At 44.5% G+C, this 19,448-nt stretch overlaps 1 protein-coding gene across 1 annotated transcript in view; it reads left to right on the top strand.

Annotated features, from left to right (window-relative positions):
• Dnajc13 (DnaJ heat shock protein family (Hsp40) member C13) overlaps positions 1-3,885 on the top strand; it is a 124,179-nt gene extending 120,294 nt beyond the window's left edge. Inside the window, exon 56 of the mRNA XM_059268491.1 lies at positions 3,026-3,885. Within this exon, the coding sequence (XP_059124474.1) occupies positions 3,026-3,132 (107 nt within the window). The 3' untranslated portion in view covers positions 3,133-3,885. The remainder of the gene's footprint in view (positions 1-3,025) is intronic.
• The last annotated feature ends 15,563 nt before the right edge of the window (positions 3,886-19,448 follow it).

Here is a 19,448-nt window from a genome sequence, read left to right as displayed (position 1 = left end):
TTGGCAATTGTATGTGGATATTATTTAAGAGACAGGGAAATAAAAGTTTTCTGAGGAGAAAGTTACTATTACTTCAAAGCAAGGTACAAATAAAGGTAGAGTTTCTTCTCCCTGACTGCTGAGCAAATGTCAGTTGGTCACATGCTCAAGATCAGATGTGAAAGTCCTCGGTAAGGTTAAATAGGGCTGATAATTATGACAGGACCATTTCCACAGGGCCTATCCTGGCATCCTGTTTGTATTCTGTGATACCTGTTTCTTTAAGAGTGCCTCTGCTGGAGTTTTCGTGTGATGTAGATACATCGTGGTATATCATCCTGAGCCCTGTTACTTAGGCTTTTGTTAAATTCAAGAACTGCTATGTGCCAGCCAGCTCAGAGCCCTCTAAAATTCATTTTTATGGTAGAATTTTTCAAATTATTTAGCCTAGAAAATCAGTAGTGAAAGAGTCCAACAGTTGGCAAGAGGCAGAGTGTCAGTGCTTTTAGGTGCTGCTATTGGGGATAAAGAACTTTCCATGACAAGTATGTCCCTTCAGTGGGCTCCCCTGTTCATTTCTGTCTTATTCTTCTGAAGTCTGGCACACTTCAATAATGTTGCCATGTGCCCTGGAACCTCTGCTCTTCCCACACTTACCCTGGAGAATACAAGGTGCTGTGCCTGATTCTGAGATGCAGCCAACTTTTCAGCCCAAGGAAGCCCAACACATTCTTCACAGAACCCAGAGGCATAGAACTGGTAGAGCATCGCAGACTTGCTGGGTGGGACTCAGTTTACTTTCCCTCCAGAGACGAATGGTGGGAGTAGAATTAGGCCTTTTCTTTGTAAGCCCATCATTTCACAACTTTGATTTTGGACTAGAAGTTCTAAATTTTTTTCAGCTCAGAATGTCCCTCATGTTTCTCAATGTCTCATATCCTGTAGAAGATAGTTAAGTTTATGAAGCAAGTGTTTGCAGCTGTAAAGTTTTTGTTTGTATGACTGTGGTGATCAGCAAGTGTCACTGTGTCTCAGAACCTATCACCTTCATGAGTTTGCCCAGGATTCCCCAGTGACTTCAGGGTTACCTGCTTTCATATGTAGCCTTCATGGATTGCTACCATAACCTCCTACTTGGATAAATATGAATCAAATTGAGCCCATGTCTTAGTCTCTTTTCCTATCACCATGATAAAATACCCTGACAGAAGCAATTTAAAGGAAAAAGGGTTTATTTTAGCTGCTTGAGGCACAGTCCATTATGGTGGAGAAGTCAAAGCAGCAGGACCCTAAAGCCAACTGGTCACACCACATCCACAGTCAACAGGGAGGTGAATGTGTGCCAGCTAGTGCTCAGCTCCTAGGCTCCATTTTATGTAATCTGGGACCACCTGCTGAGGGGATAGTGCTACCCACAGTGGACAGGTCTTCCACCTCAATTAACATAATTGAGACGGTCCCCCACAGACATGCTCAGAGGCTTATCTACGAAGTGCCAGCTCTAGCCATCATAGCCCACAGTCTGAGTTGTTAGGAACCACACCCCCTCTGTAGTGTTTGTTTTTGCTCATCTGGGCCTACCTGGTAGTCTGTGGTAATGGTGTTTCTACCTGAAGTTGAGAGCAGTGTGGTACTTTGGCTCTGAGCTGCACTGATAGACTGATTTGTTTGTTTATTTGTTTGGTTGTATTTCTCCTGCACAGTTTGTGGGAAGCCTGGTTTGATGATTAGCAGAAGGTGAGAGGTAGTGGTGTAGGCCCCTAAGACCTAAAGAAGACCTTTAACACTTTAATACAAGTGTTAAAATTACCTGGCTCCAAGTGCCCAGGCACTCTGGTTAACTTTAGTCCAGCTCAGTCAGGCAGAGTCCCCCTTGGCCTCTCTAGCACATGCAGTGTGTGACAGCCATTTCCCATCCTACAGTCAGCTGCTCGGGTGAGAAGTGAGATGGAAGTGAGTGATGGCCTCTGTCCTACATCAGCCTTGTTGCCTTAGCCTGCATCAAATTGCTCTGCTGTGTGCACTTCCTCACAACTCCCTTGCTGCTTACATTTCTTTTCTCCCCCCAGGTGTCTCTCCTTCCCTTCTAACTGGCAGCAGCCCCCTTCACCTCAGGAGTGGGCTTTAGAACCGCTCTGCCAGGCAGCTTGCTAACTTCTGTGTAGCTCTCTGAAGCAGGTAGAGAAACCTTTTGCTCAATGCATGCTGCTCGCACTGCCTTTCCCATCCTAACCCTCCAGTGTACGCATTTGCCATGTTCCCTCAGCAAAACACTGTCCCTGTGTAGTGCTACACCAGTTTCTCCTGCAGATGCTTATTCCATTGTGTGATGCTTCTGAGGTATATAAGCAAATATCCGAGGTGCTCAGAATCAGCTCCAGAGGCCAGAGCCATGTACTCTTAGGACTGCTGACAAGTTTCCACATGCCACCTTTTCATGACAGACAGACTGTCCGTCACAGAACACATGAGACCACAACTAAAATGCTAATAATACCTTCTTTCGAGCATTCTTCTGGCCTATGAGATGGATGTCCAGAGCCTTCCTCTGCAGAGACCTTATATAGTGAGCAGTGTTCACTGGGTGCTGCTTATTAAAGTAGCCTTTCTTTGCACCAAGTGACAGCAGGTTAACTGGAATATTCTCAGAAGCTGCTTATGTCGAGAATCCAGTTGTTCATCACTTTGAGATGGCTGAAAAGGGTGAGGGGATGGTGTCCTGTATCTGTTTGTTCCCTCTTTTTTCCATGTAACAGCTCTTTAAGTATCCTGAATATTTTTTTTTGGGGGGGGGGGGGTAAGATTGAATTTCCCTAGTGTGAAAAGAGGGGAAACTCCCTGTTTCTACACAAGTGTTACTGCATGAATTTTGAAATTATTTCTAATTGTGTCATATAATAAAAGCAAGCTGTAAACTGTCTGTCACTGCCTATTGAGGCAGTTACGCATATAATTCTCAGAGTTTCCCAGTGCTTTGTACTGGACACTGGACCCTGTGTCCGCCTGACTGATCTCCAGAGTGCCTGCTTTCCTTTCTCTCTTACAGGACCTGGAGTTGCTGGCTACCTTACTGCAGGTACATCCTCATCAGCCATGTCTAACCTTCCACCTCCTGTAGACCATGAGGCAGGGGACCTTGGCTATCAAACTTGAAACACTCAGAGACAATAAATGCTGAAAGGCCAGTGCTGCGTCCACATTCCTCCAGCCAACATGTTGAACAGACTCCTGCTGCCTTTCTCCTGGTTTCCTGACAGTGTTATTCCTTTTTCTATAAATATATTTTTATTTAGGAAAAGAGTCAGTGATTCTGACGTATCACGTTTCGAGAAAGCACTCTGGGTCAGCCTCCATGGGTACACAAGAATTTCTCTTTCTTGATGTATGTAAGCACATTTTGTTCCTTTATATCTGTTTACAAGACTGTGAATCAAAAAGACAAACTTTCTTCCTAGTTTTTATAATGTTTTTTTTTTTTTTAAATTACTGTGACTGTGGTCTACAGACATTGTACGCTGCAGTCTACAGACATTGGGCTAAATTTATCCCCAGAAAAGGGCACTTCCCTTTCCTGCACCGAATCTCCATGGCCGTCTTCCTCCCATCGTCAGACATTAGATTTCTGTCCTTCCACCTGTGACCAGATCCTCAATCATTCTCTGAGAGCTCGGTGCACATCGGTGTGTATGACAGGCTTCACCAAACTGAACGACAAGGAGCTTGTGCAAAAAATTAAAACTAAAAATGGATGTCAAGATGTTATGTAAGAGATTAGTGTAATTGTGAAATGTTCTATACATTATCAAATATATAAAGCTTTCTATATTGAATGTACATTATATAAATCATTCATATGTGTACATAAAATTTTAAAAATAAAGGGAATTGACTGCTTTATTAATGAGATACGTTTGTTCTATAATTTTACCCTTTGAAAACTTCTTACATGTTCACTTTTGAGGAAGATGAGCAATAGGAGACAGGCTCACCCCCTCATGTTCATATGCACAGCTGTGTCCACCTCTGTTCATTCCTATCCAGAAAGCAGCATGCTTATTTTTTATGTTGCAATTCACAGGTGGAGAACCACTGCTCTTTTTGCTTCCTAAAAAAAATATATATGGTAGGACTCTAAATGGAGTCAACAAATAATAAGGGAGACAAAGCCACAACTAGATATTTTATGCCACCAAATAAAACCTCCAGTACCAGGAATGGCTAAAGGGACCCCATAAAAACCTCCAAACATCACAGACTGTTGGTTGTTCTCCACAACCTGATAGGGCCCAACACTGAAGACAACACTTACTTATGCCATCGAACATGGAGAAGGTGCGTTGGTGGCAAACTAGAAGCTTTACCCCCACTGACTAACATCCATGGTGCTAGAAGGGAATCTGCACACTACTGGAGGAGAAAAGTAATCATCAGTATTACCCAGCTACAAACCTTGGAACCTACAACTGAGACCTGCCTGCAGGCTATACTGGTACAATAATGGCACAAATGTTACAAGAGTAACCAACCAATTTGCTTGGGTTAAGTCTACCCCATGAGGTGGAACCCATGTCTGACACCCCTAAAGTGGCCAAGAACCTGAGACTAGATAAGTCATGGTCTCTAGGGAAAACCTAATATTATTATTCTCCTAAAGGAACATAGCAATGAAATGACTCCTAATGGCATACTGCTGTACTATAAACCAGTACCTCTCTCAGCCCTCATCAGAGAAGCTGCCTCTTACAGTAGATGGGAATTAACACAGAGACCTGTAACTGGCCGATTTGCAGAGAGTAAGAGACTAAAGAGAACTCAGTCCTAAATGTATGTCCTTATCAAACTCTTCCCATCAAGGCTCAGGGATCTATGTGGAAGAGGAAAGAAAAGATTCTAAGAGCTAGAGGTGATGGATGACTTCAAGGAAATGGTGTCTTTAGACAGCAGGACTGATGCACATATGAACTCACAATTCTTCACAGACCTGAAAAGAACAATACCCAAAATCATTTGGGAAAAACAACCTAGAACAGCTAAAAGAATCCTGTACAGCAAAGCCACCTCTGGAGACAACACCATCCCTGACATCAAGCTCTACTATAGAGCTATAGTAATAAAAAACAGCTTGGTGTTATAAAACAGACATGTGGACAAACTGAGTCAAATTGAAGACCCTGACATTAACCCACACACCTATGAACACCTGATTTTTGACAAAGAAGCCAAACTATACAATGGAAAAAAAAGAAAGCATCTTCAACAAATGGTGCTGGCATAACTGGACGTCAACATGTAGAAGATTGCAAATAGTTCCATATCGCCATGCACAAAACTCAAGTCCAAGTGGATCAAAGACCTCAATATAAAACCAGTTACACTGAATCTGACAGAAGAGAAAGTAGGAAGTAGTCTTGAATGCACTGGCACAGGAGACCACCTCCTAAATATAACACCAGTAGCACAGACACTGAGAACAACAATTAATAAATGGGACCTCCTGAAACTGAGAAGCTTCTGTAAGGCAAAGGACACAGTAAATAAGACAAAATGACAGCCTACAGAATGGGAAAATATTTTCACCAACCCCATCTGACAGAGGGCTGATCTCCAAAATATATAAAGAACTCAAGAATCTAGACATCAAAATACCAAACAATCCAAATAAAAAATGGGCTATAGAGCTAAAAAGAATTCTCAAGGGAAGAATTGCAAATGGCTGAAAGACATTTAAGGAATTGCTCAGCATCCTTAGTCATCAGGGAGATGCAAATCAAAACGACTCTGAGATATCATCTTACACCTGTCAGAATGGCTAAGATCAAAAGCACTGCAGACTGCTTATGTTGGAGAGGATGTGGAGCAAGGGGAACACTCCTTCACTGTTGGTGGGAGTGCAAACTTGTAAGCCACTGTGGAAATCAGTGTGGCAGTTTCTCAGAAAATTGGGAATCAATCTTCCTCAAGACCCAGCTATACTATTCTTGGGCATATACCCAAGGAATGCTCAATCATACCACAGGGACACATGCTCAACTATGTTCATAGCAGTATTTGTAATAGCCAGAACCTGGAAACAAACTAGGAATGGATTAAGAAAATGTGGTACATATACACAATGAAGTACTACTGAGCAGAAAAAAATTACGACATCATAAAATTTGCAGGCAAATGGATGGAACTGGGAAATATCATCCTGAGTGAGGTAACCCATACTCAGAAGGACAAACATGCTATATACCCACTCATAAGTGGATACTAGAAGTAAAGCAAAGGATGACCAGACAACAACCCACAACTCCAGAGAAGCTAGCCAGCAAGGAAGACCCAAAGAGGGATGCATGGATCACCCTGGGAAGGGGAAATAGGTGAGATATCCATGAGTGAACTGGGGGTGAGGGGTGGGCAGTGGAGGGTAGGCATGGGGAAGAACATAAGGGAATGAGATGGTCAAGCTGGAACAGGGATGGAGTGGGAAAGCAATGAGAGATACCATGACTGAGAGAGATATCATAGATAGAGAGAAATCCATTGCTAGAGAAGCTGTCAGGAATCCCCAAGGATGACCCCAGCTTGGACTACTAGAAATAGTGGAAAGGGTGCCTGAAATGAACTGGCTTGCTCCAGTGATCAAATCGGTCAATACCCTAACTGTCATCACAGACCTTTTCTCCAATGACTGATGGAGGCAGATGCAGAGATCCACAAACACCAGGCAGAACTCCAGGAGTCTAGTCAGAGAGAGAGAGAGAGGAGGGATTCTATGAGCAAGTGCATCTGGATCATGATGGGGAAACCTGCAGAGATGACCAAACCAAACTAGTGGGAACTTACGAAAGTTGGATGGATGGCTGTGGAGCCTGCATGGGACTGGACTAGGCCCTCTGCATGGTGTGACAATTGTGTAGCTTAATCTGCTTGGGGGACCCCTCACGATAGAATCAGAATCCATCCCTGGTGCATGAAAATCCATCCCTGGTGCATGAAGGGGCCTTTTGGAGCCCACTACCTGTGATGGGACACCGTGCAACCTTGAGGCAGGGGGAAGGGCTTGGACTTGCCTCTATTAGATATGCCTCCCCCTGGGAGGCCTTGCCTTGTGGGGAGGATTGGGGAAATGGGTTGGAGGGAAGGTTAGGGGGGCTAGAGGAGGGAAGAGGGAGATCTTTGGTGTGTAAAATGAATGAAAAAATTTTCTTAATAAAAAAAAAAGTAGTCCCACCTTATCTGTGGTTTCAATTGCTTAGAATCAGCTGTGACTCAGAAATATTAAATGGAAGATTACAGAAATAAACACATCAGTTTTGAATTACATGTCTTCCCGAGCTACATGATGTATTATAGTATTTGCTTTTCTTGTCTCTGTGACAAAATAATTCGCCAAAGCATTTACGGCAAGGTTTGTCTTGGCTAAGCATTTGAGGGCACAAGTCACATTGTGTCCAAACTTGGAAGCAGAGAGCAACACGTGCTGATGCTCACTTTCATCTTTTTGGTCTGGTCTAGAATCCCAGTCTGTGGACTGATGCCTCCCACAGTTCCATCAGGCCTTCCCATTTTAATTAACCTAAACTTGAAAAATCCCACACAGGCTTTTCTCTTTGATGATTCTAGATCCCATCAAGTTTACAATAAAAATTAAGCATCATTTATACATAGTAAAGTCTCCCACCCACCGACTCTGTCCTGCACTTGTATGAGATTCATCCCTCAGCTAGAATATCCACACTGTATATAGTACCCACCCACTAACTGTCTCAGTAATCTCATAACTATTGAAGTATTACAGAGCTTTCCCCCCAAAGCACATTAGCAGTGATACAGGCAAATTAGTATATGCCACAGAAGCTAAACAGCACTTCTCTAAGTCAGTGGTTCTCAACCTTCTTCATGCAGCAACCCTTTAATATAGTTAGTTTCTCATGTTGTGATGACCCCAACCGTAAAACTATTTCATTGCTACTTCACAACTGTACTTTTGCTACTGTTATGAATCGTAATGTAAATATCTGATATGCAGGATATCGGATATGCAACCCCTATGAAAGGGTCTTTCAACCCAAAGGGTTGAGAACCACTTCTCTAAGTGAAAGGATACAATATTTTGTGAATAACCATGTTCACGACATTTATCACAGCATATTATAATTATTAATCTTACTGTGCCTAATTCATAAACTCCCACAGGTGTGTTTATACAGTTCAGGACCCCTCTGCTAAAGGATGATGCTTCTACAGTGGGCTGGCTCTTCCCACATTGTTTGACTTAATTAAGACAGTCTCCAGGCATATTCACAGGTCAACCTGATTCAGACAATCCCTCACTGAAATTCCAAAGGTGATTCTAATGTGTCAAGTTGACAATTAAACCAGGGAACACAGTCTCCCCCTCACTAGCAGGAACATCTGAGACTTCTCCAATTCCTTCCCCCCCCCCCCCCCGTGCTTCCTAGCTGTGTTGTTTAATAATTATTCAAGATAGAAAACAACTTCACATTTGCAGTAGTGGATGCCCACTAACTTTTTTTGGTTTTTTCGAGACAGGGTTTCTCTGTGTAACAGCCCTGGCTGTCCTGGAACTCACTCTGTAGACCAGGCTGGCCTTGAACTCACAGAGATCCACCTGCCTCTGCCTCCTGAGGGCTGTGATTAAGGCGTGCTCCCCAACCGCCCTGCTGCCCACTGACTTTTTAATTCAGAGACTGGAGAGGAAGGTCACGGCGGCACTGTGTGGAGGCAGTGGGGGAGAGCAATTAAAAACGTTATTTTTACTATTGAACTTACAAAAGAGAATACATACATTGCCATTGTTTGTATAAGAGAAAAGGAAGGTCCCAGAACTACTCATGGAAAGCCTGGTTACAAACACAAAAATGTTGACATATTTTGAACATTGCAAAGGCACTCGGTTTCTACCACAGAGTTATGTGGTTATCAGTAATTCAGGGTAGTGTACATAAAGCATAGTCCTGGCAAAGAACATTGCCTCACTCCATGGCTGCTGAACAAAGGAAAGGGAGCCGTGTACCCTCAGGGTTTTTTATTTGTGTGTATGTGTGGGTTTTTTGTTGTTGTTGTTTCAGAGAACAGTTTATGTAGACATGGTTTGAGTCAATCAGTGGGGGAGTAAGTCATTTGCCTTTAAAAGGAAAGGTCAGATGGAAGTAATTCTATAAATATTTAGTTTTTCCTTAATTCAGGAAAGTCACTTCCATTAGAATTTTTGCTCAAACGCCAGTCATATGTTATCTTACGTGACCCACAAGCCTCCTTCATATGCATCTCTCAGGTTTCTCAACATCCCAAGGCAGGAAGTGAAGTGAATTCCAGGCAGTGTCAAAGTTAAGACTGAACTTGAACCTGTCTTGGGAGCCCTGGGAGGATCAAGGCGCGGTCAGAGTTCTGAGCAGTGGAGCTGGGAGCAGAAGCCGTTATCAGTAGATAGAGAACTGAGTGATAACCACACCCTTCCTGCAGTAGGGACTTTCCGAGGCAGGATGGAACATCTTTGCAGCAAGCCCCTGGTGTAAGTGCTGACAGGTGTATTCTTCCAGCCTGAGAGCGTGAACGTGACTGGGGCCAAACAGGAAGGGACTGCTGGAGGAGCAGAGGGGCAGACAGTGGAGGAAGAGAGCACACAGAACATGAAATCCATCATTCAGAGGAAAACATTTTTATCCTCCCGACAACAGGATGCCACTTTGGGAAGCAGAATTCTTTTGTTCTGAAAGTTAAAATCAGGGTTTATAATTTTTTAAATTTTATTTATTTATTTATTTGTGTGTTATTATGCACAAGTGTGTGTGCCATGGCACTCAAGTCGAGATCTTAGGACAGCTTTCACTTGATTCTTTCCTTCTACCACATGAGTCCCAGGGATCAAACTTACAATCAGGCTTTGTGCCAGTCACCTTTACCTGCTGAGCCATCTCGCTGGCCCAGGACATATAAATTTTAAAGAGCAAGGAATATAGCAGCTGTGAAAATACACTTGATTGAAAGATAAGTTGAGGGAAGCTTGCCAAGAAGTAGAGCGAAGCTACCACATGAGCCAGGCGTGACAGCATACATACCCTGTAACCCAGGACTCGGGAGGCTGGGCCAGGAGGAGGGGTCTTACGAGTTTCAGGCTAGCGTGGGCTCTAGGGAGAGGCTATCTCCAAACAAAACAGGCTGGGGAGATGGCTCAGTGGGTAAAGTACCCACTGCTCCAGCACAAGGATCTGAGTTCAGCTCTCTAGAACCTGAGAAAATGCCAGGGTGGCCTCACACCAGAGTACAGGAGCAGTACAGATCGAAGTCAGGTTATTTTTTACATTTTTTTAAACTTGGGAGAGAACATAAGGGGCTCCAGAAGGAGGTGAGGGGGTGACTATGCTTAAATATATTTAGGCATGAATGCATGAAACTCTCAGAGGACAAATAAAAATGCTATCTTTAAACAAACAAACACACACAAGAGTGGCAGGCGGCTCCTGGAACCCTAGATGGGGGAACAGAGATGGACAGATCCTTGAAGCTCATTGACCAGTTAGTGTAACCAAATTGATGAGCTTCCAGGTTAGTAAGAGACTCTGTCTCAAGAACTAAAAGTGAAGAGCAATCGGTCGGTGGTGATGCCTTTAATCCCAGCACTCGGGAGGCAGAGGCAGGCAGATCCCTGTGAGTTCAAGGCCAGCCTGGTCTACAGAGCGAGTTCTAGGACAGATTCTAAAGCTACACAGAGAAACCCTGTCTTGAAAAACAAAAAAAACAAAAAACAAAAAAGGACACCCAAAGACACATCTGCACACACAAGACCACATACACACACACACACACACACACACACACACACACACACACACACATACACACCTGGTTATGGAGAAAAACCAAAAAGAGACATATCAAAATTAGAGACAAGTTAAACAGAAGCCCAGCCTAGGATGCCCTCAAACCATAAAAATTCCTGAAAAAACACACTAGTTTTGAAAAGGGGCTAAAAGACAAAAACATCAAACACTTTTCCAGAAGTAAGGACCCAGCCTAGTGAAGCATCTTGCATCTTCACAAATGCACATCGCTGTGGAATTTTAGTGTGGAAAGAAGAAAGTCCTAGAAGGTATAGAGAGCTCTAGGCACATAGGATACCATTTATTTGAGAAAGGAGAGAGCATCAGGTGAGCACTGTACACTCAATGAAGGCATAAGCTAGATGAGGGGTCATAGGAGATGAGGGGTCATAGCAGATGAGGAGTCATAGGAGATGAGGGGTCATAGGAGATGAGGGGTCATAGCAGATGAGGAGTCATAGGAGACAAGGGGAATGATACCTTCAGAGTTCCATGGCCAGGACTCTGTCCAGACTGGGTAGTTCTGATTCCTCTCACTTGAGAACCCAGAAGGATATGGATTGCCTGAAGGAGAGGTTCTGCGTTTATGTATCTGCAACTTGAGAGATACTTGAGACAGGGGAGGACAGGGCTCATGTCGGTCACCCAAACTGCTTCACCTGAGTAGCTGTTGGAGATTTAGACTTCAGTTTGACAGTGGTCCCTCTATTGCCACTTGGTGAACACTTTAGAGCTTCTAATTTTGTCAACATCTTGTGCTAATTAAGTAAATTTGGTTCTAATACATAAATATTGCTCTAAAGATTCTAGATCAAGAAGAACACGGTCCACAAGGCTATTCCGTCCTTGATATCTCTGACCACCCAGATGGCCATTGAGTGGGCAATGGTCAAGTGTGTTTCATGACATTGAGTTCTCTGATGGCCTTCTGGAGAGTGGCACACCCACCTGGATGCTTCTTTCCATAGACTTTAGATGATGTATTAGTGGTATCTACAAAGCAGAGCATGGATGTTACAGAGAAGTCCCTGGGAAATAAGTTGATGGGGGAAGGGTTAGTGCTCTGTCCTCTAGGATGATAACTAGTTGTGACTGAAGCTGAGGGAGCCATGAATGTGAAAAAAGGGACCCAATGAGCAACAGAAGACTTTAGTTCAACTGAAAGGAATCCTAGATGAGGCACATCCACCCTCTTCAAGGGATTGAACCTTGGTCAGAATGTCCCTAAGAAGAAGGGAATGGGGACTGTTCAGGATCTTCGACCATATCCTGTAATCCTAAGGGCTGATTAATGAGGACCGGCAGATCACAGATTTCAGGGGAAGTCACTCCTTCTATGGCTTACCCTGGGCACTTTGATCTGGATCCGACATTCTACACCTAACTGTGGCCCCAGCTTTCATGTTAGGGTCCTTGAGGTGGGTAGAGCCAGATGGGATATGGCAGGGGCGTTTGTATCTGTCATAGTATAGACCCTCTTGCACCTGAAAGATTGACTGCTTTCCCAGATCTGTGAGACCCAGAGAGTACTGTAGGTCCCAAGGGACAAATGCAAGTGACTCGTGAACACTGGCACCTTTCAAGTCTGGACTGGGTAGGCGTTTCTCTAGACATGCACAACCACACCCAGCTGTTTCTCCGCTTTTCGGGGCTCTGGGGGTCGGAACTCAAATCCTCATGCTGGCAGGGCAAATGCTCTTACCCACTGCACTATCCCCCCAGCTCTATCTGTGCTTTGATCTGTTCCCTTAACAACTGGAAAAGCACTCCACCACACCCTACGTCTCTAGAAGGCCAAGCATTACGTGTACTTGTATAACCCCTTACTTGGGCGGCCAACAATAATGAGCAGAGTCAGGTGAATCCAGAGCGTGCCTTGTCCTGACAGCCTATCTAAGATAGCTAGTTCAGGGTCCATGAGAAACTCTGTCTCAAGGCAGCCAGGCTGAGACAACAGACACCAGGAGCTCTCGCCTCTGTATGTGCTAGCATGCCCCGGCCAGCGGGGTCTTCAACGGGGACCTGAAGGGAGGGCCGGCGAATGAGAGGGACAAGAGACACAAAGAATGAGAGCAAGACAGGATGTCTGATCAAGCTCCCAAGTTTTATTTTCCTCTTAAGGCATATATAGGCAGGGGCAAAGGGAGGTGCAAGCAGGGAGGGGACTTTAATCATGGGTTGTTCGGCCAGCAGGGAATGTTGCTATGTGGATTATCTATCTACTCTTGCCTAACTGCCTAACTGCAGCGCAGTCACCTGATTTCTGAGAAGAGGTTCTGGTATCTGTGAGAAGAGGTTCTGGTATCTGTGAGAAGAGGTTCTGGTGCTATGGAGACTTAAGCAAGGCCTAGATCTAGGAAAAGAGGAGAGAAGCCCAAATATGGCAGCATGTATGTCAAGGGTCACTTAGGCTTATGGCTCCCGTCACTAGTACCCACACATTCAACACTCAATGGAAGACACACACACACACACTTTTTTCTTAATTACAGGGAGAAAATAAAAATAAATCTATACGGAGGAGCTGCGCCACACAGGAAGGAGCAGCCTCTCTCTGCTGGGCTTTGATGCCCAATGTAAACAAAGCCCTGGCCGACCCACCTTCCTACTGTTGGCCTAACCTTCTATCCCAGGGAGAGGCATTCAGAACACTTCCTCCTCCCTTTACCTACCACCATTTCCCACTTGCAAAATTGCTGTGATATCAGGAACACAGGAGGTCAGACCAAAGGAAAATCTCAAACCCCAAGGTAGAGAGTCACTCTCCACTCTGCAGATCCTTCAAAGGACATGTCACTGAACAAAGAACCTTTCTGAGCCTGGGGATCAAGTTTACAAATGCAAGAATCTTCCAGCCACCACCCACAAAAGCCCCAGAGACTATTTCCAACTTAGAAATGGGGAATGACTTTCTGTGAGGTGTGTTTTCTGCGCCCCACTTCCCAACCCTACACCCCACCAGTCTCTGTCTCCCTCTGTTTCTTTCAGTCGAGGCAGTAAACAGTAGGACCTCCAGGCACCTGTGGCATGGCTCCCAAGCAGTGGCCTTGGAGCTTTTAGCTTTGTTATCTGAAGTCCTTGAGTCATGAGTAGGAACATCCTTGGGACATGAGGGCAACCACTGGTTTGTAGTGTTGGTAGCCTTGATGGTCGAATCTTGGGGCATGGATGAGACCTTTACCTGGGTAATTCTGAGAATTTTGCATGGTAAGGACAGGCGGTGTTGAGTTTGCTGGAAGCTGCTAGCCTGGAGTTCTTTGTGGGATGGGTGCTTTGGGCACCAGCAAGCAGAATTCCAAGGACATTCGTCCAATGGGAGACCTTTCCTACATCCTGTTATAGGCACAGATCTGAGTTAGAATGCCACCTGTGAGGGAGCTTTGTGGACTCTTCTATCCCCAAACAAAGAACTGGATCAGAGACACATGGTGAGAACTAGAGACAGTGTGTTATGAAAAGGAAAGCATTCCAGTGAGTGGGAGTGGGTTTGTGAATTCTGTCTGGAAGGAGCCCGAAAGCTCTAGGCTGGGGGCCACAAAATCTCTATAGGTGATTTACAAAGCAGCCACCTCTCCTACATTTGTGTACCACAGGCTTTTCCTGTGCAGGCTCTGAGCCTTGTCTGTAGACCTCGTGGGGAAGAGTCATCAGTCTCAATGTCAACTGGTTTATTTTATGCTAATCTTTTTTTTAACATTTTATTTATTTATATGCATGTGTGCTCCTGTGCCACACTGTGCGTGTGGAGGTCAGAGGATAATTAGTGGGAGTCAGTTCTCTCCTTCCACCATGTGGGTCCTGGGAACTGAACTTAGGTTATCAAGCGTGGCAGCAAGTGCCTTCACCTGCTGAGCCATTTTGCCGGCCCCCAAAATGTAGATATCTCCAGTCTCCACTCTCCTGCCACACTGTGGGATGAGTGGTAATGGTGCTGGGCACTGGTAGCCAAGTCTGAAGAGACAGACATGGTTGAGACCTTTCTCAGCTCCCCGTGGAAAGGTGTTAATGACGCCAGGACGCTGCACAAGCAGTCATAGCCCCAAGGCCACGGACGAGGAGAGAGACCTCCCTAGTTCCTGAAGGGTCAAGCATGGGTGGTGCTGGAGCTGCTTCCTTCCCATTTCGTGGTATCTTTGCTGCCTCGTGAATCGGTATTGAAAGTCTGGTCTAAGAATACGTTTCTGATTCTAGCTGAAGTAACACAATACAAGCAGCCTGGAGCAGACAGAGTGGGAGATGAGTGTAGACCGGGAAGCAACCGGTCTGATCCTGCATGCTGATACCTGCAGAGGAGACACACGTGACAATGGTTCTCTTGCTGTCCTCGGGAGGCAGTGTGTCCAGCTGGCACCCAGTCTAACAACCCCACAACCCCACCCTTCCTTACTAAATAGACCTGATTTTCCTCAGCCTTGGGAAATAAAACCGGCTCTATCTAGAAAATAAAGGGGAAACATGCTCAAGATTGATCTTCTAAGATCCCACATCTGCTGTCGAAGCTAGGGAACACGGATGCAGTGTTAGCTGAGGATGATAAAAGCAGCTATTAGGGTTAAAATGTTAGAAGACAGAGCTCTAGGAGAAAAACAGCAACAAAACAGGTCCTGGGGGGCTGATGAGATGATGGCTCAGGGGATAAAGGTGCTTGCCACCAACTCTGAGTTCTTGAGTTCCATGTCTGGAACTGAGTGGGGGGCTGTGGGAGCCCTACACAGCATAAAGAAGTGTCAGAGCAGCAAAGAAGTAGAGGTGTTATGAGGAGCTGCAGCCCAGCATGGCCCATGAACCTGCAGGAAATCATGTACTGCCTCTGGGGCAGCAAGTAGGTTAATGAACTGAATACTCCAGAACAGCTCACACCCCCTTCCGTTTTAGATGTTTCTCCAACCAACTGAGCTGATAAAAACACACAAGGAGACAGAGTCATACAGAAAGACAACTAGGGATGGCCACTACACATTTGTATTCCTGAGCAGACAGAGGAGTCCGCTGACATCTCACATGGACCCTGCACACAGGATCTGCAGTTGTGTCTGACTCTTGTGTCCTAACTAAAAGGTGCCTTTTTTTTTTTTTTTTTTTTTTTTTTTGGTTGTCCTGGAACTCACTCTGTAGACCAGGCTGGCCTTGAACTCAGAGATCCGCCTGTTTTCTGCCTCTCTAGCACCAGATTAAAGGCATTTGCCACCATTGCCTGGCTCCAAATAGTGCCTCTTACAGCCCAAACTTACCTCCAGAGATGTTCAGACCAGATGACTTTTTCTTTTCTTTTGGGTGACAGTGTCAGGGTGCCTTCAGAATGTTTGGCAGTGATTTTCCTACAGCCCTTGAACACCTCAAGGAGTACACCCCAATAGTTCTCTCTAGGGCGTGCACTCTTCCCTGCTCCTGGGGGTCCTGAGGCCCCTAAGTGTTGGGCTCCACTCTCTGGGGATCTTGCTGGGGCCTCCAAATTGTTATGGAGAACCCACCAGAGATGACTACTCATACACAGTTTATAAAAGTCTTTATTCCAGTCATCTGGGACTATACTCAAGTATTTGGGACCAAAGTGTAGCCCTGAGCATTCAGACCAAGGGTCTTTTAAAGGCAAAAACCATGCCCTATTATGTAGCTCAGCAGCTGGAGGGGGTGGTTTGCATAAGCATGCAGTTTAACAGAAGGTAAAATGGTAAAACAAGCAGTTAGCTGGAAGAGGGAGATTTTCACAATCAAGCCATTTAATAGAGCTAAGGTAAGTTAGCTGGGGCATCTTGACCTCGGGTTCCTAGAATAGATTTGGGCAATTTTCCATGGGATTCTGCATCAAGGAGATCAAATTCTAGTTAAACCTGAGTGGTCTCAGCAAGAATACAAGATGGAGAAACTGCTGCACTGTCTTCCCCTGTCACAAAGGGAAGCAAACAGATTGTAACTTCAAATCCTGACTGGGGGCGGGGGTGGGGGGTGGGGCAGAGCAGCATACACTCCACACCACTAGTGGTAAAGGAAACTGCCACCATGCTCAGATACCATCAGTTCTGACTATAGCATTCCACAGTGTTCATAGGGTTTATATCCAATTTGGGCCACTGGATTATCTCAGTGACTGCTGTACTCCAAAGACTGAACTCACACTGGGTCCTCCCGTATCCCCAGAACCCACATATCTACAACAGCTACTGTTAACATGTCATCTTGTCCTAGAGGCTATCAGCCATCCCCCTGACTCTGCCAGAAGTCTAGGGCCTGCATGCCTCATAAGTCAGATGACAGCCCCCTCAGTATCCTGCGTCCTAGCAGAATTTTCATGCTAAGATCAACACATATCCCTTCATCCAGCCTGGGACTCAGAAGCCAGGCCACAGTGAAGGCAGGCTGTGAAGGAAGGTTATTTGATTCTTACTCCTGAGAAATGGTTTGCTCTTCTGTGGGGGCTGGCTAAAGAGCAACCTTGGGTTACAGTTTAGTCATACTAGAAAGTTCACTTGGTGCCTTGGAAGCAGAGATGAGAAGTGGTGTGGTTTACACTAACTGGAATGACACACAGAAAGTAAGCCCTCCGGAGGCCAGTTCCCCCAAGCCAAAAATGTCATTTTAAGCCATTTCCACAGGGTGGGCTCAGAATAATGATTACAGTTCTGACTTTTATAAAAATGTTTTCTCTATTCTCATGACAAGATCATCATTAACTTTCATGGAGTTGGGAGGACTCTGGCTCCTAAGTCAACCATGTCATCATAGACACAGACTCCACAGGCTTCCATTCTAGACATCAGAGCCAAGGTGCTTTTTTGTGTAGCTGGAGCTGCTTATCACCATGAGCAAGTCTTACTGTGCCCTTAGATGACCTCCAGGAGGCTTTTGGTCATAGGATTGGTCTTTGATAAACTAGATCTGCTTAGCAACTTCCTGTCAAACTGAGTTTTTGCTTTCTTAGATGCAAGATATGGGTTCTAGTTAGAATGTGTCCTTTTCCAAACAAAAGTGACAGGGCTACAACTCACTCTCCACTCTTAGTGACTAGAATGAGCTGTTGCTTTTGGCTGATCACTTCCCCCATGCTAATGATACCTCAAGTCCTTTACTGGAACCAAGTGATTTCAGCACAAGCTGGACATTACTACGACCTCTCAGGCTGTGCAAACCAAAGGCAAAGGCATTTGCACATGGCTGGCCACACACATTTGAACATGCCTGAGGAAATGAATTTCTAATTTAATTTTAATTAATGTGTATAAAATTTTAAACCAGCAGCTGAAGTTTTAGGAGGCTTTTAAGAATATCCGGAACAACTTGGATATGTGAACCTATTTACTTACTTATTTATTTATTATGTACACAGAAGAGGGTGCCAGATCTCATTACAGATGGTTGTGAGCCACCATATGGGTGCTGGGAATTGAACTCAGGACCTCTGGAAGAGCAGTCAGTGCTCTTAACCTCTGAGCCATCTCTCCAGCCCTGTGAACGTATTTTTATTATAAATTTTATGAAATCTGCAGTTAATTTTTTGCCAAACAAGTATTTCCATTGAGTAATTTAGATGAGAAGGAACTTAAGTGTATACTGAATTTGGAGAAAAATGTAAAATATTTATATATTTCCAAATTAATTATATGCTGAATAATATGTGGACATGCTGGGTTAATAAGGTTGAAATTAATTTTTACATTGTAATGCAGTACAAGTATCAATTATTAATTTATAAACTGTGCGTTAATATAATATTTTCATTGATGTCTCTGTTGTTAACTGATCAAATCCAACCATCCTTTCCCTACTTTGACTCCTGCCCTCTTTCCATTCCTTATTAACCACTGTTCTATATTCAGGTAGACTTTTGGCTTTCAAATATGAGAGGAAACACGTGGTACTTACTGTCTTTCTGTCTAGCTTATTTCACTAACCCTACTGTCCTCCACTTCTATCCATTTTGCTGCAAATGATGTCATTTTCTTTTTCCTTTGTGGCTGAATACTGTTTATACATGTTCCCAATATCCATGCATTTAGTGACGCATATCTAGGCTGAATCCATGCCTTAACTGTTATGAATAGTACCTCAATAAACATGAGCGTGCTCTCTGTGGTATGATGGTTTTTCATGCACACACACACCTGGAAGTGGTATTGCTGAATCATGTGGTACATCATTTTTAGGTTTTGGAGGAACCCCCATGCTGTCTTCTATAATGCTGTACTCACTTGCATTTCTACCAATATTGCATAAAAATTCCTTTCTCTGCACATCATCACTAGTATTTCAGTTTTGTTTCTGAAAGTGTCTCAATATCTTGTCTCAATATCAGCCACCTTGCTAGCCTGATACTCACTACCTATCTCAGGGTGACCTTAAATTTTCAGCAATCCTCCTGTCTCAGCCTCTGAAGGGCTGGAATTACAGGTCTGTTCCACCATGCTCAATTGATCTTTTTATCTCTTGAGAAAAGCCATTCTAATGAGAATGAGATGACAATTTTTTTGTTTGCTTGCTTGTTTGTTTGTTTTTCGAGACAGGGTTTCTCTGTGTAGCTTTCCGCCTTTCCTGGAACTCACTCTGTAGCCCAGGTTGGCCTCGAACTCACAGAGATCTGCCTGCCTCTGCCTCTCAAGTGCTGGGATTAAAGGCATGTACCACGACCGCCCAGCTGAGATGACA

The sequence above is a fragment of the Peromyscus eremicus genome, chromosome 7 (assembly GCF_949786415.1).
Source record: "Peromyscus eremicus chromosome 7, PerEre_H2_v1, whole genome shotgun sequence".
In the NCBI taxonomy this organism is placed as follows: Eukaryota; Metazoa; Chordata; class Mammalia; order Rodentia; family Cricetidae; genus Peromyscus; species Peromyscus eremicus.
Note: the sequence above shows the minus strand (reverse complement) of the source record. Positions and strands in the feature narration are given on the sequence as shown.